The 25,954-nt window shown below is 51.1% G+C and overlaps 1 protein-coding gene across 1 annotated transcript; it reads right to left on the minus strand.

Annotated features, from left to right (window-relative positions):
- Window positions 1-226: 226 nt before the first annotated feature.
- TMEM41B (transmembrane protein 41B) lies at window positions 227-22,893 on the minus strand. Its single transcript, XM_069740382.1, has 7 exons — window positions 22,572-22,893; window positions 5,012-5,129; window positions 4,797-4,925; window positions 3,578-3,671; window positions 3,091-3,195; window positions 2,757-2,895; window positions 227-1,107 (listed from the first exon to the last, which is right to left on the minus strand). The coding sequence occupies exons 1-7, from the start codon at window positions 22,651-22,653 to the stop codon at window positions 938-940; spliced, it is 837 nt and encodes a 278-aa protein (XP_069596483.1). The 5' UTR covers window positions 22,654-22,893; the 3' UTR covers window positions 227-937.
- Between the last annotated feature and the right edge of the window lie 3,061 nt (window positions 22,894-25,954).

Raw genomic sequence — 25,954 nt, forward strand, 5'->3', positions numbered from 1 at the left:
CCTGCGGACAGATGACGCCGGATTGCGGCTCTGTGGCTGCAGCTTCTAGGACGCGGCACATTGTTCGGATCGGAGCAGACGGGTCGCGTCACTTTTATATGACTGTTTGTTTTGTGATCGGTCCTAAAACAAAATCAAAACACTATAACTGTTCCTCCATGGTAACGGAGGGCACGGCGAGACCACCTTCGTCCACATGCCTCTGCACACAAGGAACACGACAAGGTGCGGAGTGAAGGAGCTTTATAGGATTTATCACAGACACAAAGAAAGGAAAAGGGGACAGTAAATGAGGAGGAGACGCGGGGAGAACACTGACGAGTCCGAGAGAACCCGGCGGAGACCCGAGACCCCCGCATACACAGGGAGGTGGAGATACCAGGCAGTGGGGGCCGCCACCGACTCGCTGCACGGTCATAAGAGGACTCTAGAGGGCGCCACCGAGCGTCAATGTGGGGCAGCCTGGAGACGAGGCCGAGACTCCTCTATACAGGACATTATTGCTGGAGGGAGACAGAGGATTTGGCACCAGACTCCGTGCCCAGAGGAGGCGGCACCGCGCCCGCGGAGCCTCGGCAGGAGCAGCACCCGCGCCCATCACAGCATATTAGGAGCAATTAGTCTGCAGCCATCAGTCTATCCAGGAGCAGACAGCGCCGGCCTCATCCGCTGCCTCCATGTGACGGGCGAGGACGACTCCGGACGAATAAATAATCAAGATTAACACTTAACCTGCCTTTAAATTAAAAATATATATATCTCTCATTAACAAATGTCTGTTTCCCCTCCCCCAGCACCGGGGGGCGCCGGAGGGACGACAGGAAATAAAATCGCTCCATTCACTATAAAGTCCAGAAGTCTTTAAATCCATAAAATTAAATAATGTCTCCCCCTCCGGGAGCGTCCTGAGATGGCGGCCGGCGAAGCTGCGGAGAAATCACTCAAATTTCTTTTTCAATCTGCTCTGGAAAATGGCTGGTAAGATGGAGACGACGGCGAGGACCATGAGGACGATGACAGAGTTCCAGGACACGGCCTCCCCCGCCGTGGTCAGCTGGTAAAGCGTGGTGCCGGCCTTAATGGCGACAAATGACGGCGGAGCCACACCTGGAACATAGAGAGGCGAAGGTTAATATTACAGGACATGAAGAAAAATAAAGTGGCAGCACTCACCGATCTTCTTATGCAGGTGTATTTATTTGGTAAAAGTCTTCACGGCACAGGGGTGTGTAACATAGGGATGCGGGAGCAGAACGACGGCCGTTTCGCGCCAGACCGGTGCGAAACGGCCGTCGTTCTGCTCCCGCATCCCTATGTTACACACCCCTGTGCCGTGAAGACTTTTACCAAATAAATACACCTGCATAAGAAGATCGGTGAGTGCTGCCACTTTATTTTTCTTCATATCCACGCTATCTGGTTTTCTGGCTATAGCACCCGATATCGGGGGATCAGCTGAGGCTAATTAGCCTGAAGCGGAGGTAGTCAGCTGCAGCGGTGGTGCGGTCAGCTGTGCTCTCGTAGAGGATTAATATTACAGGACGCCACACAGCGACCGCAGCACATCTGTACAACAGAACTGACCCAAACGTATATTCTGCATTATACTCCAGAGCTGCACTCACTATTCTGCTGGTGCAGTCACTGTGTACATACATTACTGATCCTGAGTTACCTCCTGTATTATACCCCAGAGCTGCACTCACTATTCTGCTGGTGCAGTCACTGTGTACATATATTACATTACTGATCCTGAGTTATATCCTGTATTATACCTCAGAGCTGCACTCACTATTCTGCTGGTGCAGTCACTGTGTACATACATTACATTACTGATCCTGAGTTACATCCTGTATTATACCCCAGAGCTGCACTCACTATTCTGCTGGTGCAGTCACTGTGCACATACATTACATTACTGATCCTGAGTTACATCCTGTATTATACCTCAGAGCTGCACTCACTATTCTGCTGGTGCAGTCACTGTGTACATACATTACATTACTGATCCTGAGTTACATCCTGTATTATACTCCAGAGCTGCACTCACTATTCTGCTGGTGCAGTCACTGTGTACATGAATTACATTACTGATCCTGAGTTACATCCTGTATTATACTCCAGAGCTGCACTCACTATTCTGCTGGTGCAGTCACTGTGTACATACATTACATTACTGATCCTGAGTTACATCCTGTATTATACCTCAGAGCTGCACTCACTATTCTGCTGGTGCAGTCACTGTGTACATACATTACATTACTGATCCTGAGTTACATCCTGTATTATACTCCAGAGCTGCACTCACTATTCTGCTGGTGCAGTCACTGTGTACATGAATTACATTACTGATCCTGAGTTACATCCTGTATTATACTCCAGAGCTGCACTCACTATTCTGCTGGTGCAGTCACTGTGTACATACATTACATTACTGATCCTGAGTTACATCCTGTATTATACCTCAGAGCTGCACTCACTATTCTGCTGGTGCAGTCACTGTGTACATACATTACATTACTGATCCTGAGTTACATCCTGTATTATACCCCAGAGCTGCACTCACTATTCTGCTGGTGCAGTCACTGTGTACATACATTACATTACTGATCCTGAGTTACCTCCTGTCTTATACTCCAGAGCTGCACTCACTATTCTGCTGGTGCAGTCACTCTGTGCAGTCATCCTGCACCACAGTGATTAGAGGCCATACAATCTTCCTCACCACAGGGGGGCGCTCTCGTTGTAGCTCTCACCTAGAAATGTTCCCAGGAAGAACACTTTGAGGGGGACGTTGATGACGGGGGATGTGATGTTGATGAACCAGTTGGGCAGGAACGGTGTGATCCGCAGGAAGATGATGTAATTGATGAGATGATCCCGGTGCCGGTCAACCTGGTGGCAGAAATAACAGGAAGAGTTGGATCATCAGGGATCAGGTTCGGGATCACATTAGTGGTAATCTTATGGCGGGATCAGCCTGGCAGAGCGGCACAGGGAGCCGGCGCACAACTTAGGTCACAACATGTTTACAATCAGTGAATAGAAACTTTCTGCCGGAGCAGAGACGCTCCAGTGTGCGACACTCACCTGCTGCGACCACTTCACCGCCTTCTCCGTCAGATACTTGTAAACCACCGGCCGGCCGACCAGGTACGACAGCAGGTAGCAGAACGAGGCGCCCAGGCCGGAGCACTGCACCCGGGAGAGAAAAGGGAAAGTAAGTGCCCCCCCATCATATGAAGTGTGCAATAATCCTCATCATCACTGGAGGATAAGACATGATGTAACTGCAGCTCTGGAGGTGAGTGGAGGATTAGACAGGAACTCACAATTGTAAATCGTACCTATTGTGATATATGGATATGAATTAGAGGGGACACTGAGCTGCCGTGCCGTCGCTGGTCCTGGGGGTCGTGTGTTCCCTGGATCAATGGAGCGATGGTCCCACTGACATTAACGGGCAGCAGCGCACATGTGACGACTGCTTCACGCCGACATAGGACACGGGACCCCCAGTCACATAGGGATCTCCTAGAAGCAGGCGGTCACCTCCCCTCCCCCGCACAGTACTCACCAAACACACGAGGAACAGGGCGAGAGGGAAAGGGTAGAGGAATCCGGAGAGGATGCTAAGGAATATGGAGCCAGGGATGGCGAATGTCTGCAGGCTGCATGGGTCATTAAGGAGAAGTCATGTGATCGCACACCGCCGCCAACACTAAAGAGCAGCGACAGCGGGAGGGCACTAAAGAGCAGCGACAGCGGGAGGGCATTAAAGAGCAGCGACAGCGGGAGGGCACTAAAGAGCAGCGACAGCGGGAGGGCACTAAAGAGCAGCGACAGCGGGAGGGCAGTAAAGAGCAGCGACAGCGGGAGGGTACTAAAGAGCAGCGACAGCGGGAGGGCACTAAAGAGCAGCGACAGCGGGAGGGTACTAAAGAGCAGCGACAGCGGGAGGGCACTAAAGAGCAGCGACAGCGGGAGGGCAGTAAAGAGCAGCGACAGCCGGAGGGCACTAAAGAGCAGCGACAGCCGGAGGGCACTAAAGAGCAGCGACAGAGGGAGGGCACTAAAGAGCAGCGACAGCGGGAGGGCACTAAAGAGCAGCGACAGCGGGAGGGCACTAAAGAGCAGCGACAGAGGGAGGGCACTAAAGAGCAGCGACAGCGGGAGGGCACTAAAGAGCAGCGACAGCGGGAGGGCACTGAAGAGCAGAGACAGCGGGAGGGCACTGAAGAGCAGCGACAGCGGGAGGGCACTGAAGAGCAGCGACAGCGGGAGGGCACTAAAGAGCAGCGACAGCCGGAGGGCACTAAAGAGCAGCGACAGCGGGAGGGCACTAAAGAGCAGCGACAGCGGGAGGGCACTAAAGAGCAGCGACAGCGGGAGGGCACTAAAGAGCAGCGACAGCCGGAGGGCACTAAAGAGCAGCGACAGCGGGAGGGCACTAAAGAGCAGCGACAGCCGGAGGGCACTAAAGAGCAGCGACAGCCGGAGGGCACTAAAGAGCAGCGACAGCCGGAGGGCACTAAAGAGCAGCGACAGCCGGAGGGCACTAAAGAGCAGCGACAGCCGGAGGGCACTAAAGAGCAGCGACAGCCGGAGGGCACTAAAGAGCAGCGACAGCCGGAGGGCACTAAAGAGCAGCGACAGCCGGAGGGCACTAAAGAGCAGCGACAGCCGGAGGGCACTAAAGAGCAGCGACAACTATAATAATGAAGGCAGTTATCACAGGTTGTCACCCAAGCTGACGAAGAGTGGGGGAGGGGAGCTGGCGCGTTTGTGAAGGATACAAGATGTAGGTGGTGAAGTACGCCACCAACACCTCCACGTAGAAGGTGTCCTTGTATTTGGAGAGCACCTTCCCCAGCGCCTTCGCGTCCTCCATGTCCCGCGGGATCTTGATCTTTTCAATCTCTTCCCTGTAAATTAAAAGTTTAGCGTTAAAGATGGCGGCAGGAAAGGTTCCTAGATCTGGCGCAGGTCCGTCTGTGGGGCCGATACTCACTCGCTCAGCTGTGGGAAATGCTTGTAGACCAGGAACATGACGAAAGCGGCGGAGAGGAATATGGAGGTGAGGATGAGGAGCGACGTGCGGGCGGAGCCGCCCTCCGAGCGAGCCTTCCCTGCAACAGGGGAAAGTCACCATCAGTCACGGGGTGTGGAGCGCCCCCCAAGGCTGGCAACAGAGAGTGCAGCCCCCTCTCCACTCACTGCAAGTGCAGTGCCTCCCCTCCTGTACCCCGGCAAGTGCAGCGCCCCCCCCCTCCTGTACCCCGGCAAGTGCAGCGCCCCCCCCTCCTGTACCCCGGCAAGTGCAGCGCCTCCCACCTCCTCTACCCCGGCAAGTGCAGCGCCTCCCACCTCCTCTACCCCGGCAAGTGCAGCGCCCCCCCCCTCCTGTACCCCGGCAAGTGCAGCGCCCCCCCTCCTCTACCCCGACAAGTGCAGCGCCCCCCCTCCTCTACCCCGGCAAGTGCAGCGCCCCCCCCCTCCTGTACCCCGGCAAGTGCAGTGCCCCCCCTCCTCTACCCCGGCAAGTGCAGTGCCCCCCTCCTCTACCCCGGCAAGTGCAGTGCCCCCCCCTCCTCTACCCCGACAAGTGCAGTGCCCCCCCTCCTCTACCCCGGCAAGTGCAGCGCCTCCCCCCTCCTGTACCCCGGCAAGTGCAGCGCCCCCCCCTCCTGTACCCCGACAAGTGCAGCGCCTCCCACCTCCTCTACCCCGGCAAGTGCAGCGCCCCCCCCTCCTGTACCCCGGCAAGTGCAGCGCCCCCCCCTCCTCTACCCCGGCAAGTGCAGCGCCCCCCCCTCCTGTACCCCGGCAAGTGCAGCGCCCCCCCCTCCTCTACCCCGACAAGTGCAGCGCCCCCCCTCCTCTACCCCGGCAAGTGCAGCGCCCCCCCCTCCTCTACCCCGGCAAGTGCAGCGCCCCCCCCTCCTCTACCCCGGCAAGTGCAGCGCCCCCCCTCCTCTACCCCGGCAAGTGCAGCGCCCCCCCCTCCTCTACCCCAGTAAGTGCAGTGCCCCCCTCCTATACCCCGGCAAGTGCAGTGCCCCCCCCCCTCCTCTACCCCGGCAAGTGCAGTGCCCCCCTCCTCTACCCCGGCAAGTGCAGTGCCCCCCCCTCCTCTACCCCAGCAAGTGCAGTGCCCCCCCCTCCTCTACCCCAGCAAGTGCAGTGCCCCCCCCCCCTCCTCTACCCCGGCAAGTGCAGTGCCCCCCCCCCCTCCTCTACCCCGGCAAGTGCAGTGCCCCCCTCCTCTACCCCGGCAAGTGCAGTGCCCCCCCTCCTCTACCCCAGTAAGTGCAGTGCCCCCCCCCTCCTCTACCCCGGCAAGTGCAGTGCCCCCCCCCCCCTCCTCTACCCCGGCAAGTGCAGTGCCTCCCCCCTCCTCTACCCCAGTAAGTGCAGCGCCCCCCCCTCTACCCCAGTAAGTGCAGCCCCCCCCTCTACCCCAGTAAGTGCAGCCCCCCCTCTACCCCAGTAAGTGCAGTGCCCCCCCTCTACCCCAGTAAGTGCAGCGCCCCCCTCCTCTACCCCAGTAAGTGCAGCCCCCCCTCTACCCCAGTAAGTGCAGTGCCCCCCTCCTCTACCCCAGTAAGTGCAGCGCCCCCCTCCTCTACCCCAGTAAGTGCAGCGCCCCCCCCCTACCCCAGTAAGTGCAGCGCCCCCCCCTCCTCTACCCCAGTAAGTGCAGTGCCCCCCCCCTCTACCCCAGTAAGTGCAGCGCCCCCCTCCTCTACCCCGACAAGTGCAGCGCCCCCCCCTCCTCTACCCCAGTAAGTGCAGCGCCCCCCCTCCTCTACCCCAGTAAGTGCAGCGCCCCCCTCCTCTACCCCGACAAGTGCAGCGCCCCCCCCTCCTCTACCCCAGTAAGTGCAGTGCCCCCCCCCTCTACCCCAGTAAGTGCAGTGCCCCCCCCTCTACCCCAGTAAGTGCAGCGCCCCCCTCCTCTACCCCAGTAAGTGCAGCGCCCCCCTCCTCTACCCCGACAAGTGCAGCGCCCCCCCCCTCCTCTACCCCAGTAAGTGCAGTGCCCCCCCCTCTACCCCAGTAAGTGCAGTGCCCCCCCCCTCTACCCCAGTAAGTGCAGTGCCCCCCCCCTCTACCCCAGTAAGTGCAGCGCCCCCCTCCTCTACCCCGACAAGTGCAGCGCCCCCTCCTCTACCCCAGTAAGTGCAGTGCCCCCCCCCTCTACCCCAGTAAGTGCAGCGCCCCCCCCCCCTCTACCCCAGTAAGTGCAGCGCCCCCCTCCCCCCTCTACCCCAGTAAGTGCAGCGCCCCCCTCCTCTACCCCGACAAGTGCAGCGCCCCCCCCTCCTCTACCCCAGTAAGTGCAGCGCCCCCCCCCCCTCTACCCCAGTAAGTGCAGTGCCCCCCCCCCCCCTCTACCCCAGTAAGTGCAGCGCCCCCCCTCCACCAGTGGCAGCGCTCCACAATACACGAGCCCTCTCTGGTCTGGAGCAGCGGCTGATGTCAATCATTAGATCTGTGATAACCGCTCCTGACCACGTGCTCATCACACTTCCATAGTATGGAGCAATCCTCTGCTCAGCTGACAGTTTGTTACAATATATCCGGCTCTAAAAAACAAATAAACTGGAACATAAGTTGTTGCGCATGTTCACACTGGCCACTAAACAGACAAAACCCAAGATAAAAGCATAAGCTAAAACCCTGCAGTAAATAAAGAGCAATAGTGCATGAAAATAACATGGGGTGATGTAAAAGCCGCCTAACCGCGCCAAGGTGACGGTAATCGGTAGAATTCTTGTTTATTTGCTCAGGCGTGGCCTCCCTTTCCCTAAGCTGGACATTACATTTATGCAAGCAACCAAGAAGAGATGGACCCAGAGCAGAACCCAGAAAAATGGATAGAACTTTATTACAAAAAAAAAATCAACCAAAAATAGACAAATCGTTTATAAAATGCTGGCGACACCTAGGAGCCTCGTCAGAGCACGTTGGTCATATAGGTCTATAGACGCCTAGAGTGAGCGACGCAAAGGTAATGACTGACCCCGGTGTACAGGAGACCACTAAGGGTAAAATCTGCACCTGAGGTCACTGGCAGGTCACCTGCGCTTTTCATGCGTTTTTTGACGCATTTTTTCATGCATGAAGGTGGGGTCATACCTGAACCAGATGATGAATCAAGTTCTGACTTTGGAGATGACACAAGACCGACATTGTTTTCCCAGGAGGAGATGAAGGATTTGTAAGAGAATCTTCCCAAAGATGCCGCTGAGTTACTCGGATCAAGGCTCAAAAGTAAGAATAGATTGTTGCCAGGAGTCTTTTTCATGGTTCAGATATCGTGAAGACGAGTTTGTTCCTTAGGCTACTTTCACACTAGCGTTTTTTTAAATCCGTCACAATGCGTCGTTTTGCAGAAAAAACGCATCCTGCAAAAGTGCTTGCAGGATGCGTTTTTTTCCCCATAGACTTCTATTGACGACGCATTTGCGACGGATTGGCACACTTCGCATCCGTCTTGCGACGGATGCGTCGTGCTTTGGCGGACCGTCGGGAGAAAAAAACCCTACATGTAACGTTTTTTTCTCCCGACGGACTGCTTTTTCTGACCGCGCATGCACGGCCGGAACTCCGCCCCCACCTCCCCGCACCTTACAATGGGGCAGCGGATGCGCCGGAAAAATGCATCCGCTGCCTCCATTGTGCTATGAAGCAAACGCTAGCGTCGGAATCTCTTCCCGACGCATTGCGACGGGGAGATTCCGACGCTAGTGTGAAAGGAGCCTTACTTTGCCCAGGAAGATAAGTTGGTTTATTGCATCGATGTTGAAGGTTTGATGGGTCAATTCAAAATCCAATATGATTCAGCGCAATGGCGTCTTTTTGAAGAATCTATAAAAAGAAGTCTCAAAGCAGTTTCACTCCACAACGGCGGTTTTTAATCTTCCATCCCTGCAGGTCATTCTGTACCTCAAGGAAACCTACGAGAACTTGGAATTGGTTCTTCGGAAACTTAAATATGAAGACCACGGTTGGTAAGTGTGCGGGGATTGGAAAGTCTTGTGCATGCTGCTCGGGCCACACGCTGGGACAGTCGAGACCGACAAAATCACTGGACCAAGAACTGGCATCCGAGGGGGCTCACAGTTGGTGACAAAAATGTCCTCCGAGAAACTTTGGTTCCTCCCCATAAAGTTCTTCTACCACCTCTCCGCATAAAATTAGCATTGATGAAGTAATTCGTAAAATCACTTCCAAAAGATGGAGAATGCTTCAAATACTCGGTCACCAAGTTTCCAGCCTCTCGGAGGCAAAACTGAAGGAAGGTGTGTTCGTCGGCCCAGACATTAGAAGGCGTATAGCTGATCAAGAGCTTATCAATACCATGACGCATCCCAAAAAAGAAGGGTGGTTTGCATTTAGAGGTGATAGAGAAATGTTTAGGCAATAAAGACCCCGACTACAATATGCTAAAAGCATTTCAAGCTTTATGTCGCCTGATGAGTCTGAACGTTCCTCCATTCCCACTGTGACAACTTTCCTGAGAATGTGGGAGCTGTGAGTGAAGAGCAAGATGAACGATTCCACCAGGACATTAAAGAGATGGAAAGAAGATACCAGGGAAGATGGAGCATCACAATGATGGCCAGAAGATACCAGGGAAGATGGAGCATCACAATGATGGCCAGAAGATACCAGGGAAGATGGAGCATCACAATGATGGCCAGAAGATACCAGGGAAGATGGAGCATCACAATGATGGCCAGAAGATACCAGGGAAGATGGAGCATCACAATGATGGCCAGAAGATACCAGGGAAGATGGAGCATCACAATGATGGCCAGAAGATACCAGGGAAGATGGAGCATCACAATGATGGCCAGAAGATACCAGGGAAGATGGAGCATCACAATGATGGCCAGAAGATACCAGGGAAGATGGAGCATCACAATGATGGCCAGAAGATACCAGGGAAGATGGAGCATCACAATGATGGCCAGAAGATACCAGGGAAGATGGAGCATCACAATGATGGCCAGAAGATACCAGGGAAGATGGAGCATCACAATGATGGCCAGAAGATACCAGGGAAGATGGAGCATCACAATGATGGCCAGAAGATACCAGGGAAGATGGAGCATCACAATGATGGACAGAAGATACCAGGGAAGATGGAGCATCACAATGATGGACAGAAGCTACCAGGGAAGATGGAGCATTACAATGATGGAAAGAAGATACCAGGGAAGATGGAGCATTACAATGATGGCCAGAAGATACCAGGGAAGATGGAGCATTACAATGATGGCCAGAAGATACCAGGGAAGATGGAGCATTACAATGATGGCCAGAAGATACCAGGGAAGATGGAGCATCACAATGATGGCCAGAAGATACCAGGGAAGATGGAGCATCACAATGATGGCCAGAAGATACCAGGGAAGATGGAGCATCACAATGATGGACAGAAGCTACCAGGGAAGATGGAGCATCACAATGATGGACAGAAGCTACCAGGGAAGATGGAGCATCACAATGATGGCAAGAAGATACCAGGGAAGATGGAGCATCACAATGATGGCAAGAAGATACCAGGGAAGATGGAGCATTACAATGATAGCAAGAAGCTACCAGGGAAGATGGAGCATTACAATGATGGCCAGAAGATACCAGGGAAGATGGAGCATCACAATGATGGACAGAAGCTGCCAGGGAAGATGGAGCATTACAATGATGGCCAGAAGCTACCAGGGAAGATGGAGCATCACAATGATGGACAGAAGATACCAGGGAAGATGGAGCATCACAATGATGGCCAGAAGATACCAGGGAAGATGGAGCATCACAATGATGGCCAGAAGATACCAGGGAAGATGGAGCATCACAATGATGGAAAGAAGATACCAGGGAAGATGGAGCATTACAATGATGGACAGAAGATACCAGGGAAGATGGAGCATTACAATGATGGACAGAAGCTACCAGGGAAGATGGAGCATCACAATGATGGCAAGAAGCTACCAGGGAAGATGGAGCATCACAATGATGGCCAGAAGATAACAGGGAAGATGGAGCATCACAATGATGGCCAGAAGATACCAGGGAAGATGGAGCATCACAATGATGGACAGAAGCTACCAGGGAAGATGGAGCATTACAATGATGGAAAGAAGATACCAGGGAAGATGGAGCATTACAATGATAGCAAGAAGCTACCAGGGAAGATGGAGCATCACAATGATGGCCAGAAGATAACAGGGAAGATGGAGCATCACAATGATGGCCAGAAGATACCAGGGAAGATGGAGCATCACAATGATGGACAGAAGCTACCAGGGAAGATGGAGCATTACAATGATGGAAAGAAGATACCAGGGAAGATGGAGCATCACAATGATGGCCAGAAGATACCAGGGAAGATGGAGCATTACAATGATGGAAAGAAGATACCAGGGAAGATGGAGCATCACAATGATGGCCAGAAGGTACCAGGGAAGATGGAGCATCACAATGATGGCAAGAAGATACCAGGGAAGATGGAGCATCACAATGATGGCAAGAAAATACCAGGGAAGATGGAGCATCACAATGATGGAAAGAAGATACCAGGGAAGATGGAGCATTACAATGATGGCAAGAAGATACCAGGGAAGATGGAGCATCACAATGATGGAAAGAAGATACCAGGGAAGATGGAGCATCACAATGATGGAAAGAAGATACCAGGGAAGATGGAGCATCACAATGATGGCAAGAAGATACCAGGGAAGATGGAGCATCACAATGATGGACAGAAGATACCAGGGAAGATGGAGCATCACAATGATGGCGGACGACTGCTGGAGGCTTCAGAGAGACATCCAGATGCTCCTCACAAGCGGAAATGGACCAGGGGAAGCCTCACAGGGAAGAAGCAGCAATGTTACTGCGTGTTAGGGAGATCATTGCAGGTAAAAAATGATTTTCATGAAACATTCGGAATAAAAAATGTATTTTATGAGTCTATTCTCATTTATTTTGAGGTATTGTCTTATTTAACATAGTTACTTAAATTGTCAGAAAACGTGATGTCCTATGACAAAACGGAGGTCATTTTTGGATTCAGCGCACTTAAAAACATAAAGATTACGTGGAATACCCAAAACAGCTCTTGAAAGCAATTTTTTTGCAGACCTGTGTAATGTTTACACAGACAGACAGATAATAGATATGATAGATTTATCTATCGTATCTATTATCTATCTATAAATATATCTATCAATAGAAATATCTATAGATAGCTAGATAGATGTATCGATAGATAGATAATAGATAGATGATAGATAAATAGAAAGATACGACACATAGATAGATAATACCAAGCCCGATGTTTAGTAGATCTATGTATCTATAGATATATCTCTCTATAAATATATCTATAGATAGATTATCCATCTATCTATATAATCATCTAAGGGTCATTTATGTCTCTTTGTCTGTCTGTCTGTAACGGAAATCCCGAACCTGCCGCGAATTGGCCCCTCCCTACTCCCCGTCCCGGACCAACTTTTTTACCATTAATGCTGGCCATGCAGCATCAATAGTAAAAAGATATAGTGGTAAAAGTAATAAAAAATCATGCTATTCTGACCTTCTGTCGCCTCCGCAGCTTTCCCGCTCCTCCCGATGCTCTCGCAGCTTCCGTTCCCAGAGATGCATTGTGAAATTACACAGCGGTCTCTAGCCGAGACCGATAAGTCATCTGGGTAATTTCGCAATGCATCTCTGGGAACGGAAGATGGCGGCTGCATCGCGAGGAGCGGGAAAGCTGCGGAGGCGACGGAAGGTGAGTATATAACTATTTTTTATTTTAATTCTTTTTGTGGGCTGTGTTATTTACTACGTGGGCTGTGGTTTATACTGTGTTGGCTGTGCTATATACTTCGTGGCTGTGCTATATACTGTGTTGGCTGTGCTATATTCCGTGTTGGCTGTGCTATATACCATGTGGCTGTGCTACATACCACTGTGTTGGTTGTGCTATATACTACGTAGGCTGTGCTATATACTAATACTACGTGGGCTGTGCTATATACCCCCACTCACAGCGCGACGTACATACATACAACCATATTCTAGAATACCCAATGCGTTAGAATCAAGCCACCATCTAGTGTATATATATATATATATAATCGTCTAAGGATCTGTTTGTAACGGAAATCCCGCGTCGCTCATTGGTCACGGGCGGCTAGCGCACCCAGTCAGCGACAGGTGCAGTCCGGCCGTGAAATGGCGCGGGATTTAAACCACGCTTCGCGACCAATCAGCGATATTGCAGCGGGATTTCAACACCACTTTGTAAATAAACTACATTCATATTCTAGAATACCCGATGCGTTAGAATCGGGCCACCATCTAGTAGATATGTAATAGCAAGGCCGATGTTTATGAATGAACCTTTAATTTAAAAAAAAAAAAAAAAGGGAAAAACAATGGCGAGGGCTCCCACGCAATTTTCCGTGCCAGAGGGGGAAAGCCGACGGCCAGGGGCCAATATTTGTAGCCTGGGAAGGGGGTAATACCCATGGCCCCTCCCAGGCTATGAATATCAGCGCGCAGCTGTCTGCATAGCCTTTACTGGCTATAAAGATAGGGGGATCCAAAAAAAAAAAAAAAAGACGTGGGGTCCCCTATATTTTACAAATACCAGCCCCCAGCCATCCCAGAAATGGCGCATCTGTAAGATGTGCCAATTCCGGCACTTAACCCCTCTCTTCCGTGTAGCGGTGGGATATGGGGTAATAAGGGGTTAATGTCACCTTGCTATTGTAAGGTGACATTAAGCCGGGTTAATAATGGAGAGGTGTCAATAAGACGCCTATCCATTATTAATCCTAGAGTAGTGAAAGAGTTAAAAAATAAATAAAGACACAGCCAGAAAAAAGTATTTTAATATTCTTCATTTAACCATACTTCAGCGCCTGCAAAAAACGTAAAATAAACCGTATACTACCTGTCCGCCGTAGTCCAATTAATAACGAGTGTCCCACGACGATCTCCCCTATAGAACAGTGACATCGGGCGATGTCACTGCTCTATAGGACCTCCAGTGACACACTGACCGGAGACAATGACTGCTGCAGTGCATCACTGAGGTTACCTGAGTTCAGGGTCTAACTTTATGGCATTGCTGCGTGGGAACTTTCTCACACAGCAATGCCAAAAGTGAGACTAGGGACTATTTTTTACAGTGACGGAGGAATACAATGCGGAAGGATACCATCCATCATTGTATTCCTGGAGCCCCTGGAGAGAAGTCGTATCAGCTGATGCTGCTGCTTTCCAGGGGAGAACGTCGTGGGACACTCGTTTCAATTGGATTTCAGTGGATCAGGGAGTATAGTGTTTGTTTATTATTTTAATATTTTTTACAGATGACACTGGCTTCGGGGAACAAAGTGACAAGTGATGGTGAGTATGTAATCTATGTTATATGTACTGTATGTCTATATGTATGTACTGTATGTATGTGTTGTATGGTGCATGTTGTATGTTGCCGCATGTTGTCGTGTGTTGTATGGTGCATGTGCACACAGTGTAGATGAGTCCAGCTCTGCTACATCTGGATGCCTGACATCTAGATGTAGCAGAGCCGGTAGATGATCACCAGAGATAACTCACCTACACTGCAGCGTTCTCACAATCAGCTGTTTGTGAGAACCAGACTGGTGACCGGAGATAAGTCCCGGTCACGTGCACGGCAGTTTTCGCGGTAACATAAGTTTTCGTGAGAAGTGCAGTGGACGAGGGGCTTCTGTCGGCGGGACAGGTGAGCCGGCAGACATGCGTGGTAAGCTGCGTGTACGCACTTTCTACGCATGTGACTAATCGTTAGATGCGATTTTATCGCATCTAATGATAGTCTATGGTAAATTTATGGCGAGGCGACGGAGCGTCGCCACTTTGTAAACAGACATGCTGTGTTCTGAAAAGACGCGCCGCATGTCCGTTTCCGCGGGTCTGCCGCCTGCATGTTTTCATGAAATCCCCTCCACTATGCCGTAACATCGGGACGCTGCGGCTCTACGGAGCGTCAAACACGCAGCGTTTCCTGAACGTGGAAACTTACCCCAATACTACGGCTACACAGGAGAACCAGCAATGGCCGCGGGAGAGCAGACCCCAATGCGCAGCTGGTGATGTGCCTCTTCGGGGGGAGCTGTATCTCATCTCCTTCTCCTATGGGGGGTTCTCCCTGACTGATGCATTATATATACGGCTGCTGCCATTTCACTGCTTTATTACAGATGAGATACTTTGACCTTTGCGTCGCTCACTCGCGGCGTCTATAGAACTATATTAGCAGCGCGCTCCGTCCTGGCACCTGGTGTCGCCACCCTTCCTACGGCAGTTTAGAAACTCTTCATTTGCCGCCATTTTCAAGATTTTATTTACATAAATTGGTTTTGTAATAAAGTTCTGCACATTTCCTGCTCTGGAGCCGTCGTTCTGTTTGCGGACGAGCTGCTTTTCTCCAGTTTGCCTCCTTTCAGGGAAGTTACACTTACGTAGTTCCCCGTGGCTCGGCGTCCATAGCCGGCTCCCGCTCCTTCTCCCCTTGGCGCGGTGGGACGGCTTTTGTTATCTGAGCCCCCCTGTCATTGTCATGCACCATCTACTGCAGGGGATTTGGTTATGAGGATTTGATCTTGGGTTGTGAATGTATCACACACTGGATACAAATGTAACAAACCCTCAGCACTGGGGAGACAGGTGCACGGCCTCTGGATACAAACAAGAAACATCAATTCACTGACAGCAAGTAAAGATCTGACAGATGGGGAGCACGGAAATTCAGAGAGCGCAGAACTGTCCGCAGAGGAATCTTCTAGAAGCCGTCGGTGCAGATCGTGACGAAATCTTGTGAAACACGGAAACAATAAAACCTCGTCTTGTGCAATATTAATATTATCAGCTCCTAATGGGAACACTGCATCATAGAGATAAAAACGAGCCCAGCAGCACAAGGCATGAGTCCGGGCCATGGAGACAGACAAATATTCAATAGGAATTATACTAATCAGAAAGATTCTTCATTAAACTTACAGCAATAGATGAAATGAAGATTATTAGCGCAGGAATTGGCCAATTCATGTGTACCCATCAACCACGGCAAGGTGACCTCCCTCTGATGGGTCCTACCCTACTGTACATGCCACCCTGGGCCACCAGCCAACAACTCTGGAGAAAACAGGTCACTGTGAACTAAACCTACAATATATGGGCAGGGAGGGGGGATTACACCACCGGCAAGGTCACTGGGAGGAGGGGCGTAATCAGCTCTCCCTGCCCAGAAACTGTAGGTTTAGCCCAGAGGGACATGTACGGTAGAGTAGGACCCATATATATATATATTATACCCGTGTGTGTGCCTATATATATATATATATATATATATATATATATATATATATATATATATATATATATATATATATATATATATATATATATATATATATTATACCTGTGTGTGTGCCTATATATATATATATATATATATTATACCTGTGTGTGTGCCTATATATATATATATTATACCTGTGTGTGTGCCTATATATATATATATTATACCTGTGTGTGTGCCTATATATATATATATATATATATATATATATATTATACCTGTGTGTGTGCCTATATATATATATATTATACCTGTGTGTGTGCCTATATATATATATATATATTATACCTGTGTGTGTGCCTATATATATATATATATATATTATACCTGTGTGTGTGCCTATATATATATATATTATACCTGTGTGTGTGCCTATATATATATATATATATATATATATATATATATATATATATATATATATATATATATTATACCTGTGTGTGTGCCTATATATATATATATATTATACCTGTGTGTGTGCCTATATATATATATATATTATACCTGTGTGTGTGCCTATATATATATATATTATACCTGTGTGTGTGCCTATATATATATATATTATACCTGTGTGTGTGCCTATATATATATATATATTATACCTGTGTGTGTGCCTATATATATATATATTATACCTGTGTGTGTGCCTATATATATATATATATTATACCTGTGTGTGTGCCTATATATATATATATATATATTATACCTGTGTGTGTGCCTATATATATATATATTATACCTGTGTGTGTGCCTATATATATATATATTATACCTGTGTGTGTGCCTATATATATATATTATACCTGTGTGTGTGCCTATATATATATATTATACCTGTGTGTGTGCCTATATATATATATATTATACCTGTGTGTGTGCCTATATATATATATTATACCTGTGTGTGTGCCTATATATATATATATTATACCTGTGTGTGTGCCTATATATATATATTATACCTGTGTGTGTGCCTATATATATATATATTATACCTGTGTGTGTGCCTATATATATATATATATTATACCTGTGTGTGTGCCTATATTTATATATATTATACCTGTGTGTGTGCCTATATATATATATATTATACCTGTGTGTGTGCCTATATATATATATATATTATACCTGTGTGTGTGCCTATATATATATATATTATACCTGTGTGTGTGCCTATATATATATATATTATACCTGTGTGTGTGCCTATATATATATATATATATATATATATATATATATATATATTATACCTGTGTGTGTGCCTATATATATATATATTATACCTGTGTGTGTGCCTATATATATATATATATATATATATATATATATATATTATACCTGTGTGTGTGCCTATATATATATATATTATACCTGTGTGTGTGCCTATATATATATATATTATACCTGTGTGTGTGCCTATATATATATATATATTATACCTGTGTGTGTGCCTATATATATATATATTATACCTGTGTGTGTGCCTATATATATATATATATTATACCTGTGTGTGTGCCTATATATATATATATATATTATACCTGTGTGTGTGCCTATATATATATATATTATACCTGTGTGTGTGCCTATATATATATATATTATACCTGTGTGTGTGCCTATATATATATATATATTATACCTGTGTGTGTGCCTATATATATATATATTATACCTGTGTGTGTGCCTATATATATATATATTATACCTGTGTGTGCCTATATATATATATATATATATATATATATATATATATATATTATACCTGTGTGTGTGCCTATATATATATATATTATACCTGTGTGTGTGCCTATATATATATATATATATTATACCTGTGTGTGTGCCTATATATATATATATATTATACCTGTGTGTGTGCCTATATATATATATATTATACCTGTGTGTGTGCCTATATATATATATATTATACCTGTGTGTGTGCCTATATTTATATATATTATACCTGTGTGTGTGCCTATATATATATATATTATACCTGTGTGTGTGCCTATATATATATATACATTATACCTGTGTGTGTGCCTATATATATATATATTATACCTGTGTGTGTGCCTATATATATATATATATTATACCTGTGTGTGTGCCTATATATATATATATTATACCTGTGTGTGTGCCTATATATATATATATATATATATATATTATACCTGTGTGTGTGCCTATATATATATATATTATACCTGTGTGTGTGCCTATATATATATATATATATTATACCTGTGTGTGTGCCTATATATATATATATATATATATATATATATATATATATATATATATATTATACCTGTGTGTGTGCCTATATATATATATTATACCTGTGTGTGTGCCTATATATATATATATATTATACCTGTGTGTGTGCCTATATATATATATATTATACCTGTGTGTGTGCCTATATATATATATATATATATATATATATATATATTATACCTGTGTGTGCCTATATATATATATATTATACCTGTGTGTGTGCCTATATATATATATATTATACCTGTGTGTGTGTGCCTATATATATATATATATATATATATATATATATATATATATATTATACCTGTGTGTGTGCCTATATATATATATATATATTATACCTGTGTGTGCCTATATATATATATTATACCTGTGTGTGTGCCTATATATATATATATATATATATATATATATATATATATATATATTATACCTGTGTGTGCCTATATATATATATTATACCTGTGTGTGTGCCTATATATATATATATATATATATATATATATATATATATATATATATATATATATTATACCTGTGTGTGTGCCTATATATATATATATATATATTTATATATATATATATATATATATATATATTATACCTGTGTGTGTGCCTATATATATATATATTATACCTGTGTGTGCCTATATATATATATTATACCTGTGTGTGTGCCTATATATATATATATATATTATACCTGTGTGTGCCTATATATATATATTATACCTGTGTGTGTGCCTATATATATATATTATACCTGTGTGTGTGCCTATATATATATATATATATATATATATATATATATATATATATATATTATACCTGTGTGTGTGCCTATATATATATATATTATACCTGTGTGTGTGTGCCTATATATATATATTATACCTGTGTGTGTGCGCCTATATATATATATATACACACACACACAGGTATAATATACATATATATATATATATATATATACACACGCACAGGTTTACAGTGTCCCCTCACCCCGGCCCCCTCGCTGTGGTACTGGGGCGCTCCTGTGACCGAACCCGGTGACGTCCCCTGCGGAGCTCCCCGATCACTGGCTCCGCCTCCTATAATCCCCACTCACTGGCTCCGCCTCCTATAATCCCCACTCACTGGCCCCGCCTCCTATAATCCCCACTCACTGGCCCCGCCTCCTATAATCCCCGCTCACTGGCCCCGCCTCCTATAATCCCCGCTCACTGGCTCCGCCTCCTATAACCCCCGCTCACTGGCTCCGCCTCCTATAACCCCCGCTCACTGGCTCCGCCTTCTATAATCCACGCTCACTGGCTCCGCCTCCTATAATCCACGCTCACTGGCCCCGTCTCCTATAATCCCCGCTCACTGGCTCCGCCTCCTATAACCCCCGCTCACTGGCTCCGCCTCCTATAATCCCCGGTCACTGGCTCCGCCTCCTATAATCCCCGCTCACTGGCTCCGCCTCCTATAATCCCCGCTCACTGGCTCCGCCTCCTATAATCCCCGCTCACTGGCTCCGCCTCCTATAATCCCCGCTCACTGGCTCCGCCTCCTATAACCCCCGCTCACTGGCTCCGCCTCCTATAATCCACGGTCACTGGCTCCGCCTCCTATAACCCCCGCTCACTGGCTCCGCCTCATATAATCCCCGCTCACTGGCTCCGCCTCCTATAATCCCCGCTCACTGGCTCCGCCTCCTATAACCCCCGCTCACTGGCTCCGCCTCCTATAACCCCCGCTCACTGGCTCCGCCTCCTATAATCCCCGGTCACTGGCTCCGCCTCCTATAATCCACGGTCACTGGCTCCGCCTCCTATAATCCCCGCTCACTGGCTCCGCCTCCTATAATCCCCGCTCACTGGCTCCGCCTCCTATAATCCCCGCTCACTGGCTCCGCCTCCTATAATCCACGCTCACTGGCTCCGCCTCCTATAATCCACGCTCACTGGCTCCGCCTCCTATAATCCACGCTCACTGGCTCCGCCTCCTATAATCCCCGCTCACTGGCTCCGCCTCCTATAACCCCCGCTCACTGGCTCCGCCTCCTATAACCCCCGCTCACTGGCTCCGCCTCCTATAATCCCCGCTCACTGGCTCCGCCTTCTATAATCCCCGCTCACTGGCTCCGCCTCCTATAATCCACGCTCACTGGCTCCGCCTCCTATAATCCACGCTCACTGGCTCCGCCTCCTATAATCCACGCTCACTGGCTCCGCCTCCTATAATCCACGCTCACTGGCTCCGCCTCCTATAATCCCCGCTCACTGGCTCCGCCTCCTATAACCCCCGCTCACTGGCTCCGCCTCCTATAACCCCCGCTCACTGGCTCCGCCTCCTATAATCCACGCTCACTGGCTCCGCCTCCTATAATCCACGCTCACTGGCTCCGCTTCCTATAATCCCCGCTCACTGGCTCCGCCTCCTATAATCCCCGCTCACTGGCTCCGCCTCCTATAATCCACGCTCACTGGCTCCGCCTCCTATAATCCACGCTCACTGGCTCCGCCTCCTATAACCCCCGCTCACTGGCTCAGCCTCCTATAACCCCCGCTCACTGGCTCCGCCTCCTATAACCCCCGCTCACTGGCTCCGCCTCCTATAATCCACGCTCACTGGCTCCGCCTCCTATAATCCACGCTCACTGGCTCCGCTTCCTATAATCCCCGGTCACTGGCTCCGCCTCCTATAATTCCCGGTCACTGGCTCCGCCTCCTATAATCCCCGCTCACTGGCTCCGCCTCCTATAATCCCCGCTCACTGGCTCCGCCTCCTATAATCCCCGCTCACTGGCTCCGCCTCCTATAATCCCCGCTCACTGGCTCCGCCTCCTATAATCCCCGCTCACTGGCTCCGCCTCCTATAATCCCCGCTCACTGGCTCCGCCTCCTATAATCCCCGCTCACTGGCTCCGCCTCCTATAATCCCCGCTCACTGGCTCCGCCTCCTATAATCCCCGCTCACTGGCTCCGCCTCCTATAATCCACGCTCACTGGCTCCGCCTCCTATAATCCCCGCTCACTGGCTCCGCCTCCTATAATCCACACTCACTGGCTCCGCCTCCTATAATCCACACTCACTGGCTCCGCCTCCTATAATCCCTGCTCACTGGCTCCGCCTCCTATAATCCACACTCACTGGCTCCGCCTCCTTTAATCCCTGCTCACTGGCTCCGCCTCCTATAACCCCCGCTCACTGGCTCCGCCTCCTATAATCCCCGCTCACTGGCTCCGCCTCCTATAATCCCCGGTCACTGGCTCCGCCTCCTATAATCCACGGTCACTGGCTCCGCCTCCTATAATCCCCGCTCACTGGCTCCGCCTCCTATAATCCCCGCTCACTGGCTCCGCCTCCTATAATCCCCGCTCACTGGCTCCGCCTCCTATAATCCACGCTCACTGGCTCCGCCTCCTATAATCCACGCTCACTGGCTCCGCCTCCTATAATCCCCGCTCACTGGCTCCGCCTCCTATAATCCCCGCTCACTGGCTCCGCCTCCTATAATCCCCGCTCACTGGCTCCGCCTCCTATAATCCCCGCTCACTGGCTCCGCCTCCTATAATCCACACTCACTGGCTCCGCCTCCTATAATCCCCGCCTCCTATAATCCACATATTATTTCCAGTTCAGCAGGAACAGTGAGGTCGGAGCTCGTCACCTCCTGGGATTTGTAGTCCGCACAGTGGGGGCTGGTCACCAGCTGTCACTCACACGCCCATAGTGGCGGAGCCCCCACAATCACTCACTGCAGCCGCATTATTACACCACACCTGTGACGTCACGTTCTCCCTGTGACGTCACACCGAGCACGGCGCGCTCCTCTCACCCTGGATCAGCTTCTCCTGGCGGCCGCTGTCCGCTCTCTGCTCCGCCGCGGTGGCGGCTCCCGCGCTCCGGGCTCTGGCCATGACAACAGACGAGGCTCCCGGAGAGGCGTCCACACACTGACAACCGCCACTTCCGCCTCCGCCAGAACAACTCACAGCGCCGGGCGGCGGAACAAGGCATGCGCGGCCATCACCATAGCAACAGGGAACAACCCGGACGTCCTGAAGCCACTCTGTGACCACACCCCTTCTCTATGGTTATGAGGGCGCCGCTCTGTGTGCTGAAGCTCCTCTATGGTGCAGTGAGTCACCAAGTATCTCGTGGAGCAGCGGGACGTGGGCGAGACCTGTGACGTCAGCTCTGCTCAGGGGCGGTACCTGTGACCTCAGCTCTGGTCAGGGGCGGTACCTGCGGCCTCAGCTCTGCTCAGGGGCGGTACCTGTGACCTCAGCTCTGGGCAGGGGCGGTACCTGCGGCCTCAGCTCTGCTCAGGAGCGGTACCTGTGACCTCAGCTCTGGGCAAGGGCAGAACCAGCGGCCTCAGCTCTGGTCAGGGGCGGTACCTGTGACCTCAGCTCTGGGCAAGGGCAGAACCAGCGGCCTCAGCTCTGGGCAGGGGCGGTACCTGTGACCTCAGCTCTGCTCAGGGGCGGTACCTGTGACCTCAGCTCTGGGCAGGGGCGGTACCTGCGGCCTCAGCTCTGCTCAGGGGTGGTACCTGTGACCTCAGCTCTGGTCAGGGGCGGTACCTGCGGCCTCAGCTCTGGTCAGGGGCGGTACCTGCGGCCTCAGCTCTGCTCAGGGGCGGTACCTGTGACCTCAGCTCTGGGCAGGGGCGGTACCTGCGGCCTCAGCTCTGCTCAGGGGCGGTACCTGTGACCTCAGCTCTGGGCAGGGGCAGAACCTGCGGCCTCAGCTCTGGGCAGGGGCGGTACCTGCGGCCTCAGCTCTGGGCAGGGGCGGTACCTGCGGCCTCAGCTCTGGGCAGGGGCGGTACCTGCGGCCTCAGCTCTGGGCAGGGGCGGTACCTGCGGCCTCAGCTCTGGGCAGGGGCGGTACCTGTGACCTCAGCTCTGGGCAGGGGCGGTACCTGTGACCTCAGCTCTGGGCAGGGGCGGTACCTGTGACCTCAGCTCTGCTCAGGGGCGGTACCTGTGACCTCAGCTCTGGGCAGGGGTGGTACCTGTGACCTCAGCTCTGGTCAGGGGCGGTACCTGCGGCCTCAGCTCTGCTCAGGGGCGGTACCTGTGACCTCAGCTCTGGGCAGGGGCGGTACCTGCGGCCTCAGCTCTGCTCAGGGGCGGTACCTGTGACCTCAGCTCTGGTCAGGGGCGGTACCTGTGATCTCAGCTCTGGGCAGGGGCAGAACCTGCGGCCTCAGCTCTGGGCAGGGGCGGTACCTGCGGCCTCAGCTCTGGGCAGGGGCGGTACCTGCGGCCTCAGCTCTGGGCAGGGGCGGTACCTGCGGCCTCAGCTCTGGGCAGGGGCGGTACCTGCGGCCTCAGCTCTGGGCAGGGGCGGTACCTGCGGCCTCAGCTCTGGGCAGGGGCGGTACCTGCGACCTCAGCTCTGGGCAGGGGCGGTACCTGTGACCTCAGCTCTGGGCAGGGGCGGTACCTGTGACCTCAGCTCTGCTCAGGGGCGGTACCTGTGACCTCAGCTCTGCTCAGGGGCGGTACCTGTGACCTCAGCTCTGGGCAGGGGCGGTACCTGCGGCCTCAGCTCTGGGCAGGGGCGGTACCTGTGACCTCAGCTCTGCTCAGGGGCGGTACCTGTGACCTCAGCTCTGGGCAGGGGCGGTACCTGCGGCCTCAGCTCTGGGCAGGGGCGGTACCTGCGGCCTCAGCTCTGCTCAGGGGCGGTACCTGTGACCTCAGCTCTGGGCAGGGGCGGTACCTGTGACCTCAGCTCTGGGCAGGGGCGGTACCTGTGACCTCAGCTCTGCTCAGGGGCGAGACCTGTGACCTCAGCTCTGGTCAGGGGTGGTACCTGAGGCCTCAGCTCTGGTCAGGGGTGGTACCTGTGACCTCAGCTCTGCTCCGGGGCGGTACCTGAGGCCTCAGCTCTGCTCAGGGGCGGTACCTGAGGCCTCAGCTCTGGTCAGGGGTGGTACCTGTCACTTCAGCTCTGCTCCGGGGCGGTACCTGAGGCCTCAGCTCTGGGCAGGGGCGGTACCTGTGACCTCAGCTCTGGTCAAGGGCGGTACCTGAGGCCTCAGCTCTGCGCAGGGGCGGTACCTGTGACCTCAGCTCTGGGCAAGGGCGGTACCTGTGGCCTCAGCTTTGGGCAGGGGCGGTACCTGAGGCCTCAGCTCTGGGCAGGGGCGGTAACTGTGACCTCAGCTCTGCTCCGGGGCGGGACCTGTGACCTCAGCTCTGGGCAGGGGCGGTACCTGTGACCTCAGCTCTGGGCAGGGGCGGTACCTGTGACCTCAGCTCTGCTCCGGGGCGGTACCTGTGACCTCAGCTCTGGGCAGGGGTGGTTCCTGCGACCTCAGCTCTGCTCTGGGGCGGTACCTGCGGCCTCAGCTCTGGGCAGGGGCGGTACCTGCGACCTCAGCTCTGCTCTGGGGCGGTACCTGCGACCTCAGCTCTGGGCAGGGGCGGTACCTGTGACCTCAGCTCTGGGCAGGGGCGGTACCTGTGACCTCAGCTCTGCTCAGGGGCGGTACCTGTGACCTCAGCTCTGCTCAGGGGCGGTACCTGTGACCTCAGCTCTGGGCAGGGGCGGTACCTGCGGCCTCAGCTCTGGGCAGGGGCGGTACCTGTGACCTCAGCTCTGCTCAGGGGCGGTACCTGTGACCTCAGCTCTGGGCAGGGGCGGTACCTGCGGCCTCAGCTCTGGGCAGGGGCGGTACCTGCGGCCTCAGCTCTGCTCAGGGGCGGTACCTGTGACCTCAGCTCTGGGCAGAGGCAGAACCTGCGGCCTCAGCTCTGGGCAGGGGCGGTACCTGCGGCCTCAGCTCTGGGCAGGGGCGGTACCTGTGACCTCAGCTCTGGGCAGGGGCGGTACCTGTGACCTCAGCTCTGGGCAGGGGCGGTACCTGTGACCTCAGCTCTGGTCAAGGGCGGTACCTGAGGCCTCAGCTCTGCGCAGGGGCGGTACCTGAGGCCTCAGCTCTGCGCAGGGGCGGTACCTGTGACCTCAGCTCTGGGCAAGGGCGGTACCTGTGGCCTCAGCTTTGGGCAGGGGCGGTACCTGAGGCCTCAGCTCTGGGCAGGGGCGGTAACTGTGACCTCAGCTCTGCTCCGGGGCGGGACCTGTGACCTCAGCTCTGGGCAGGGGCGGTACCTGTGACCTCAGCTCTGGGCAGGGGCGGTACCTGTGACCTCAGCTCTGCTCCGGGGCGGTACCTGTGACCTCAGCTCTGGGCAGGGGTGG

The sequence above is a fragment of the Ranitomeya imitator genome, chromosome 9, assembly GCF_032444005.1.
Source record: "Ranitomeya imitator isolate aRanImi1 chromosome 9, aRanImi1.pri, whole genome shotgun sequence".
Taxonomy (NCBI): Eukaryota; Metazoa; Chordata; class Amphibia; order Anura; family Dendrobatidae; genus Ranitomeya; species Ranitomeya imitator.

Excerpts from the sequence above, each read along its gene's own strand:
- TMEM41B (XM_069740382.1), bottom strand. The coding sequence starts at position 22,653 with ATGGCCAGAGCCCGGAGCGCGGGAGCCGCCACCGCGGCGGAGCAGAGA. Across the intron at positions 5,130-22,571 it reads CCAGGAGAAGCTGATCCAGG|GGAAGGCTCGCTCGGAGGGC; the intron begins GTGAGAGGAGCG and ends CCCCTGTTGCAG. Across the intron at positions 2,896-3,090 it reads CGGTGAAGTGGTCGCAGCAG|GTTGACCGGCACCGGGATCA; the intron begins GTGAGTGTCGCA and ends TTCTGCCACCAG.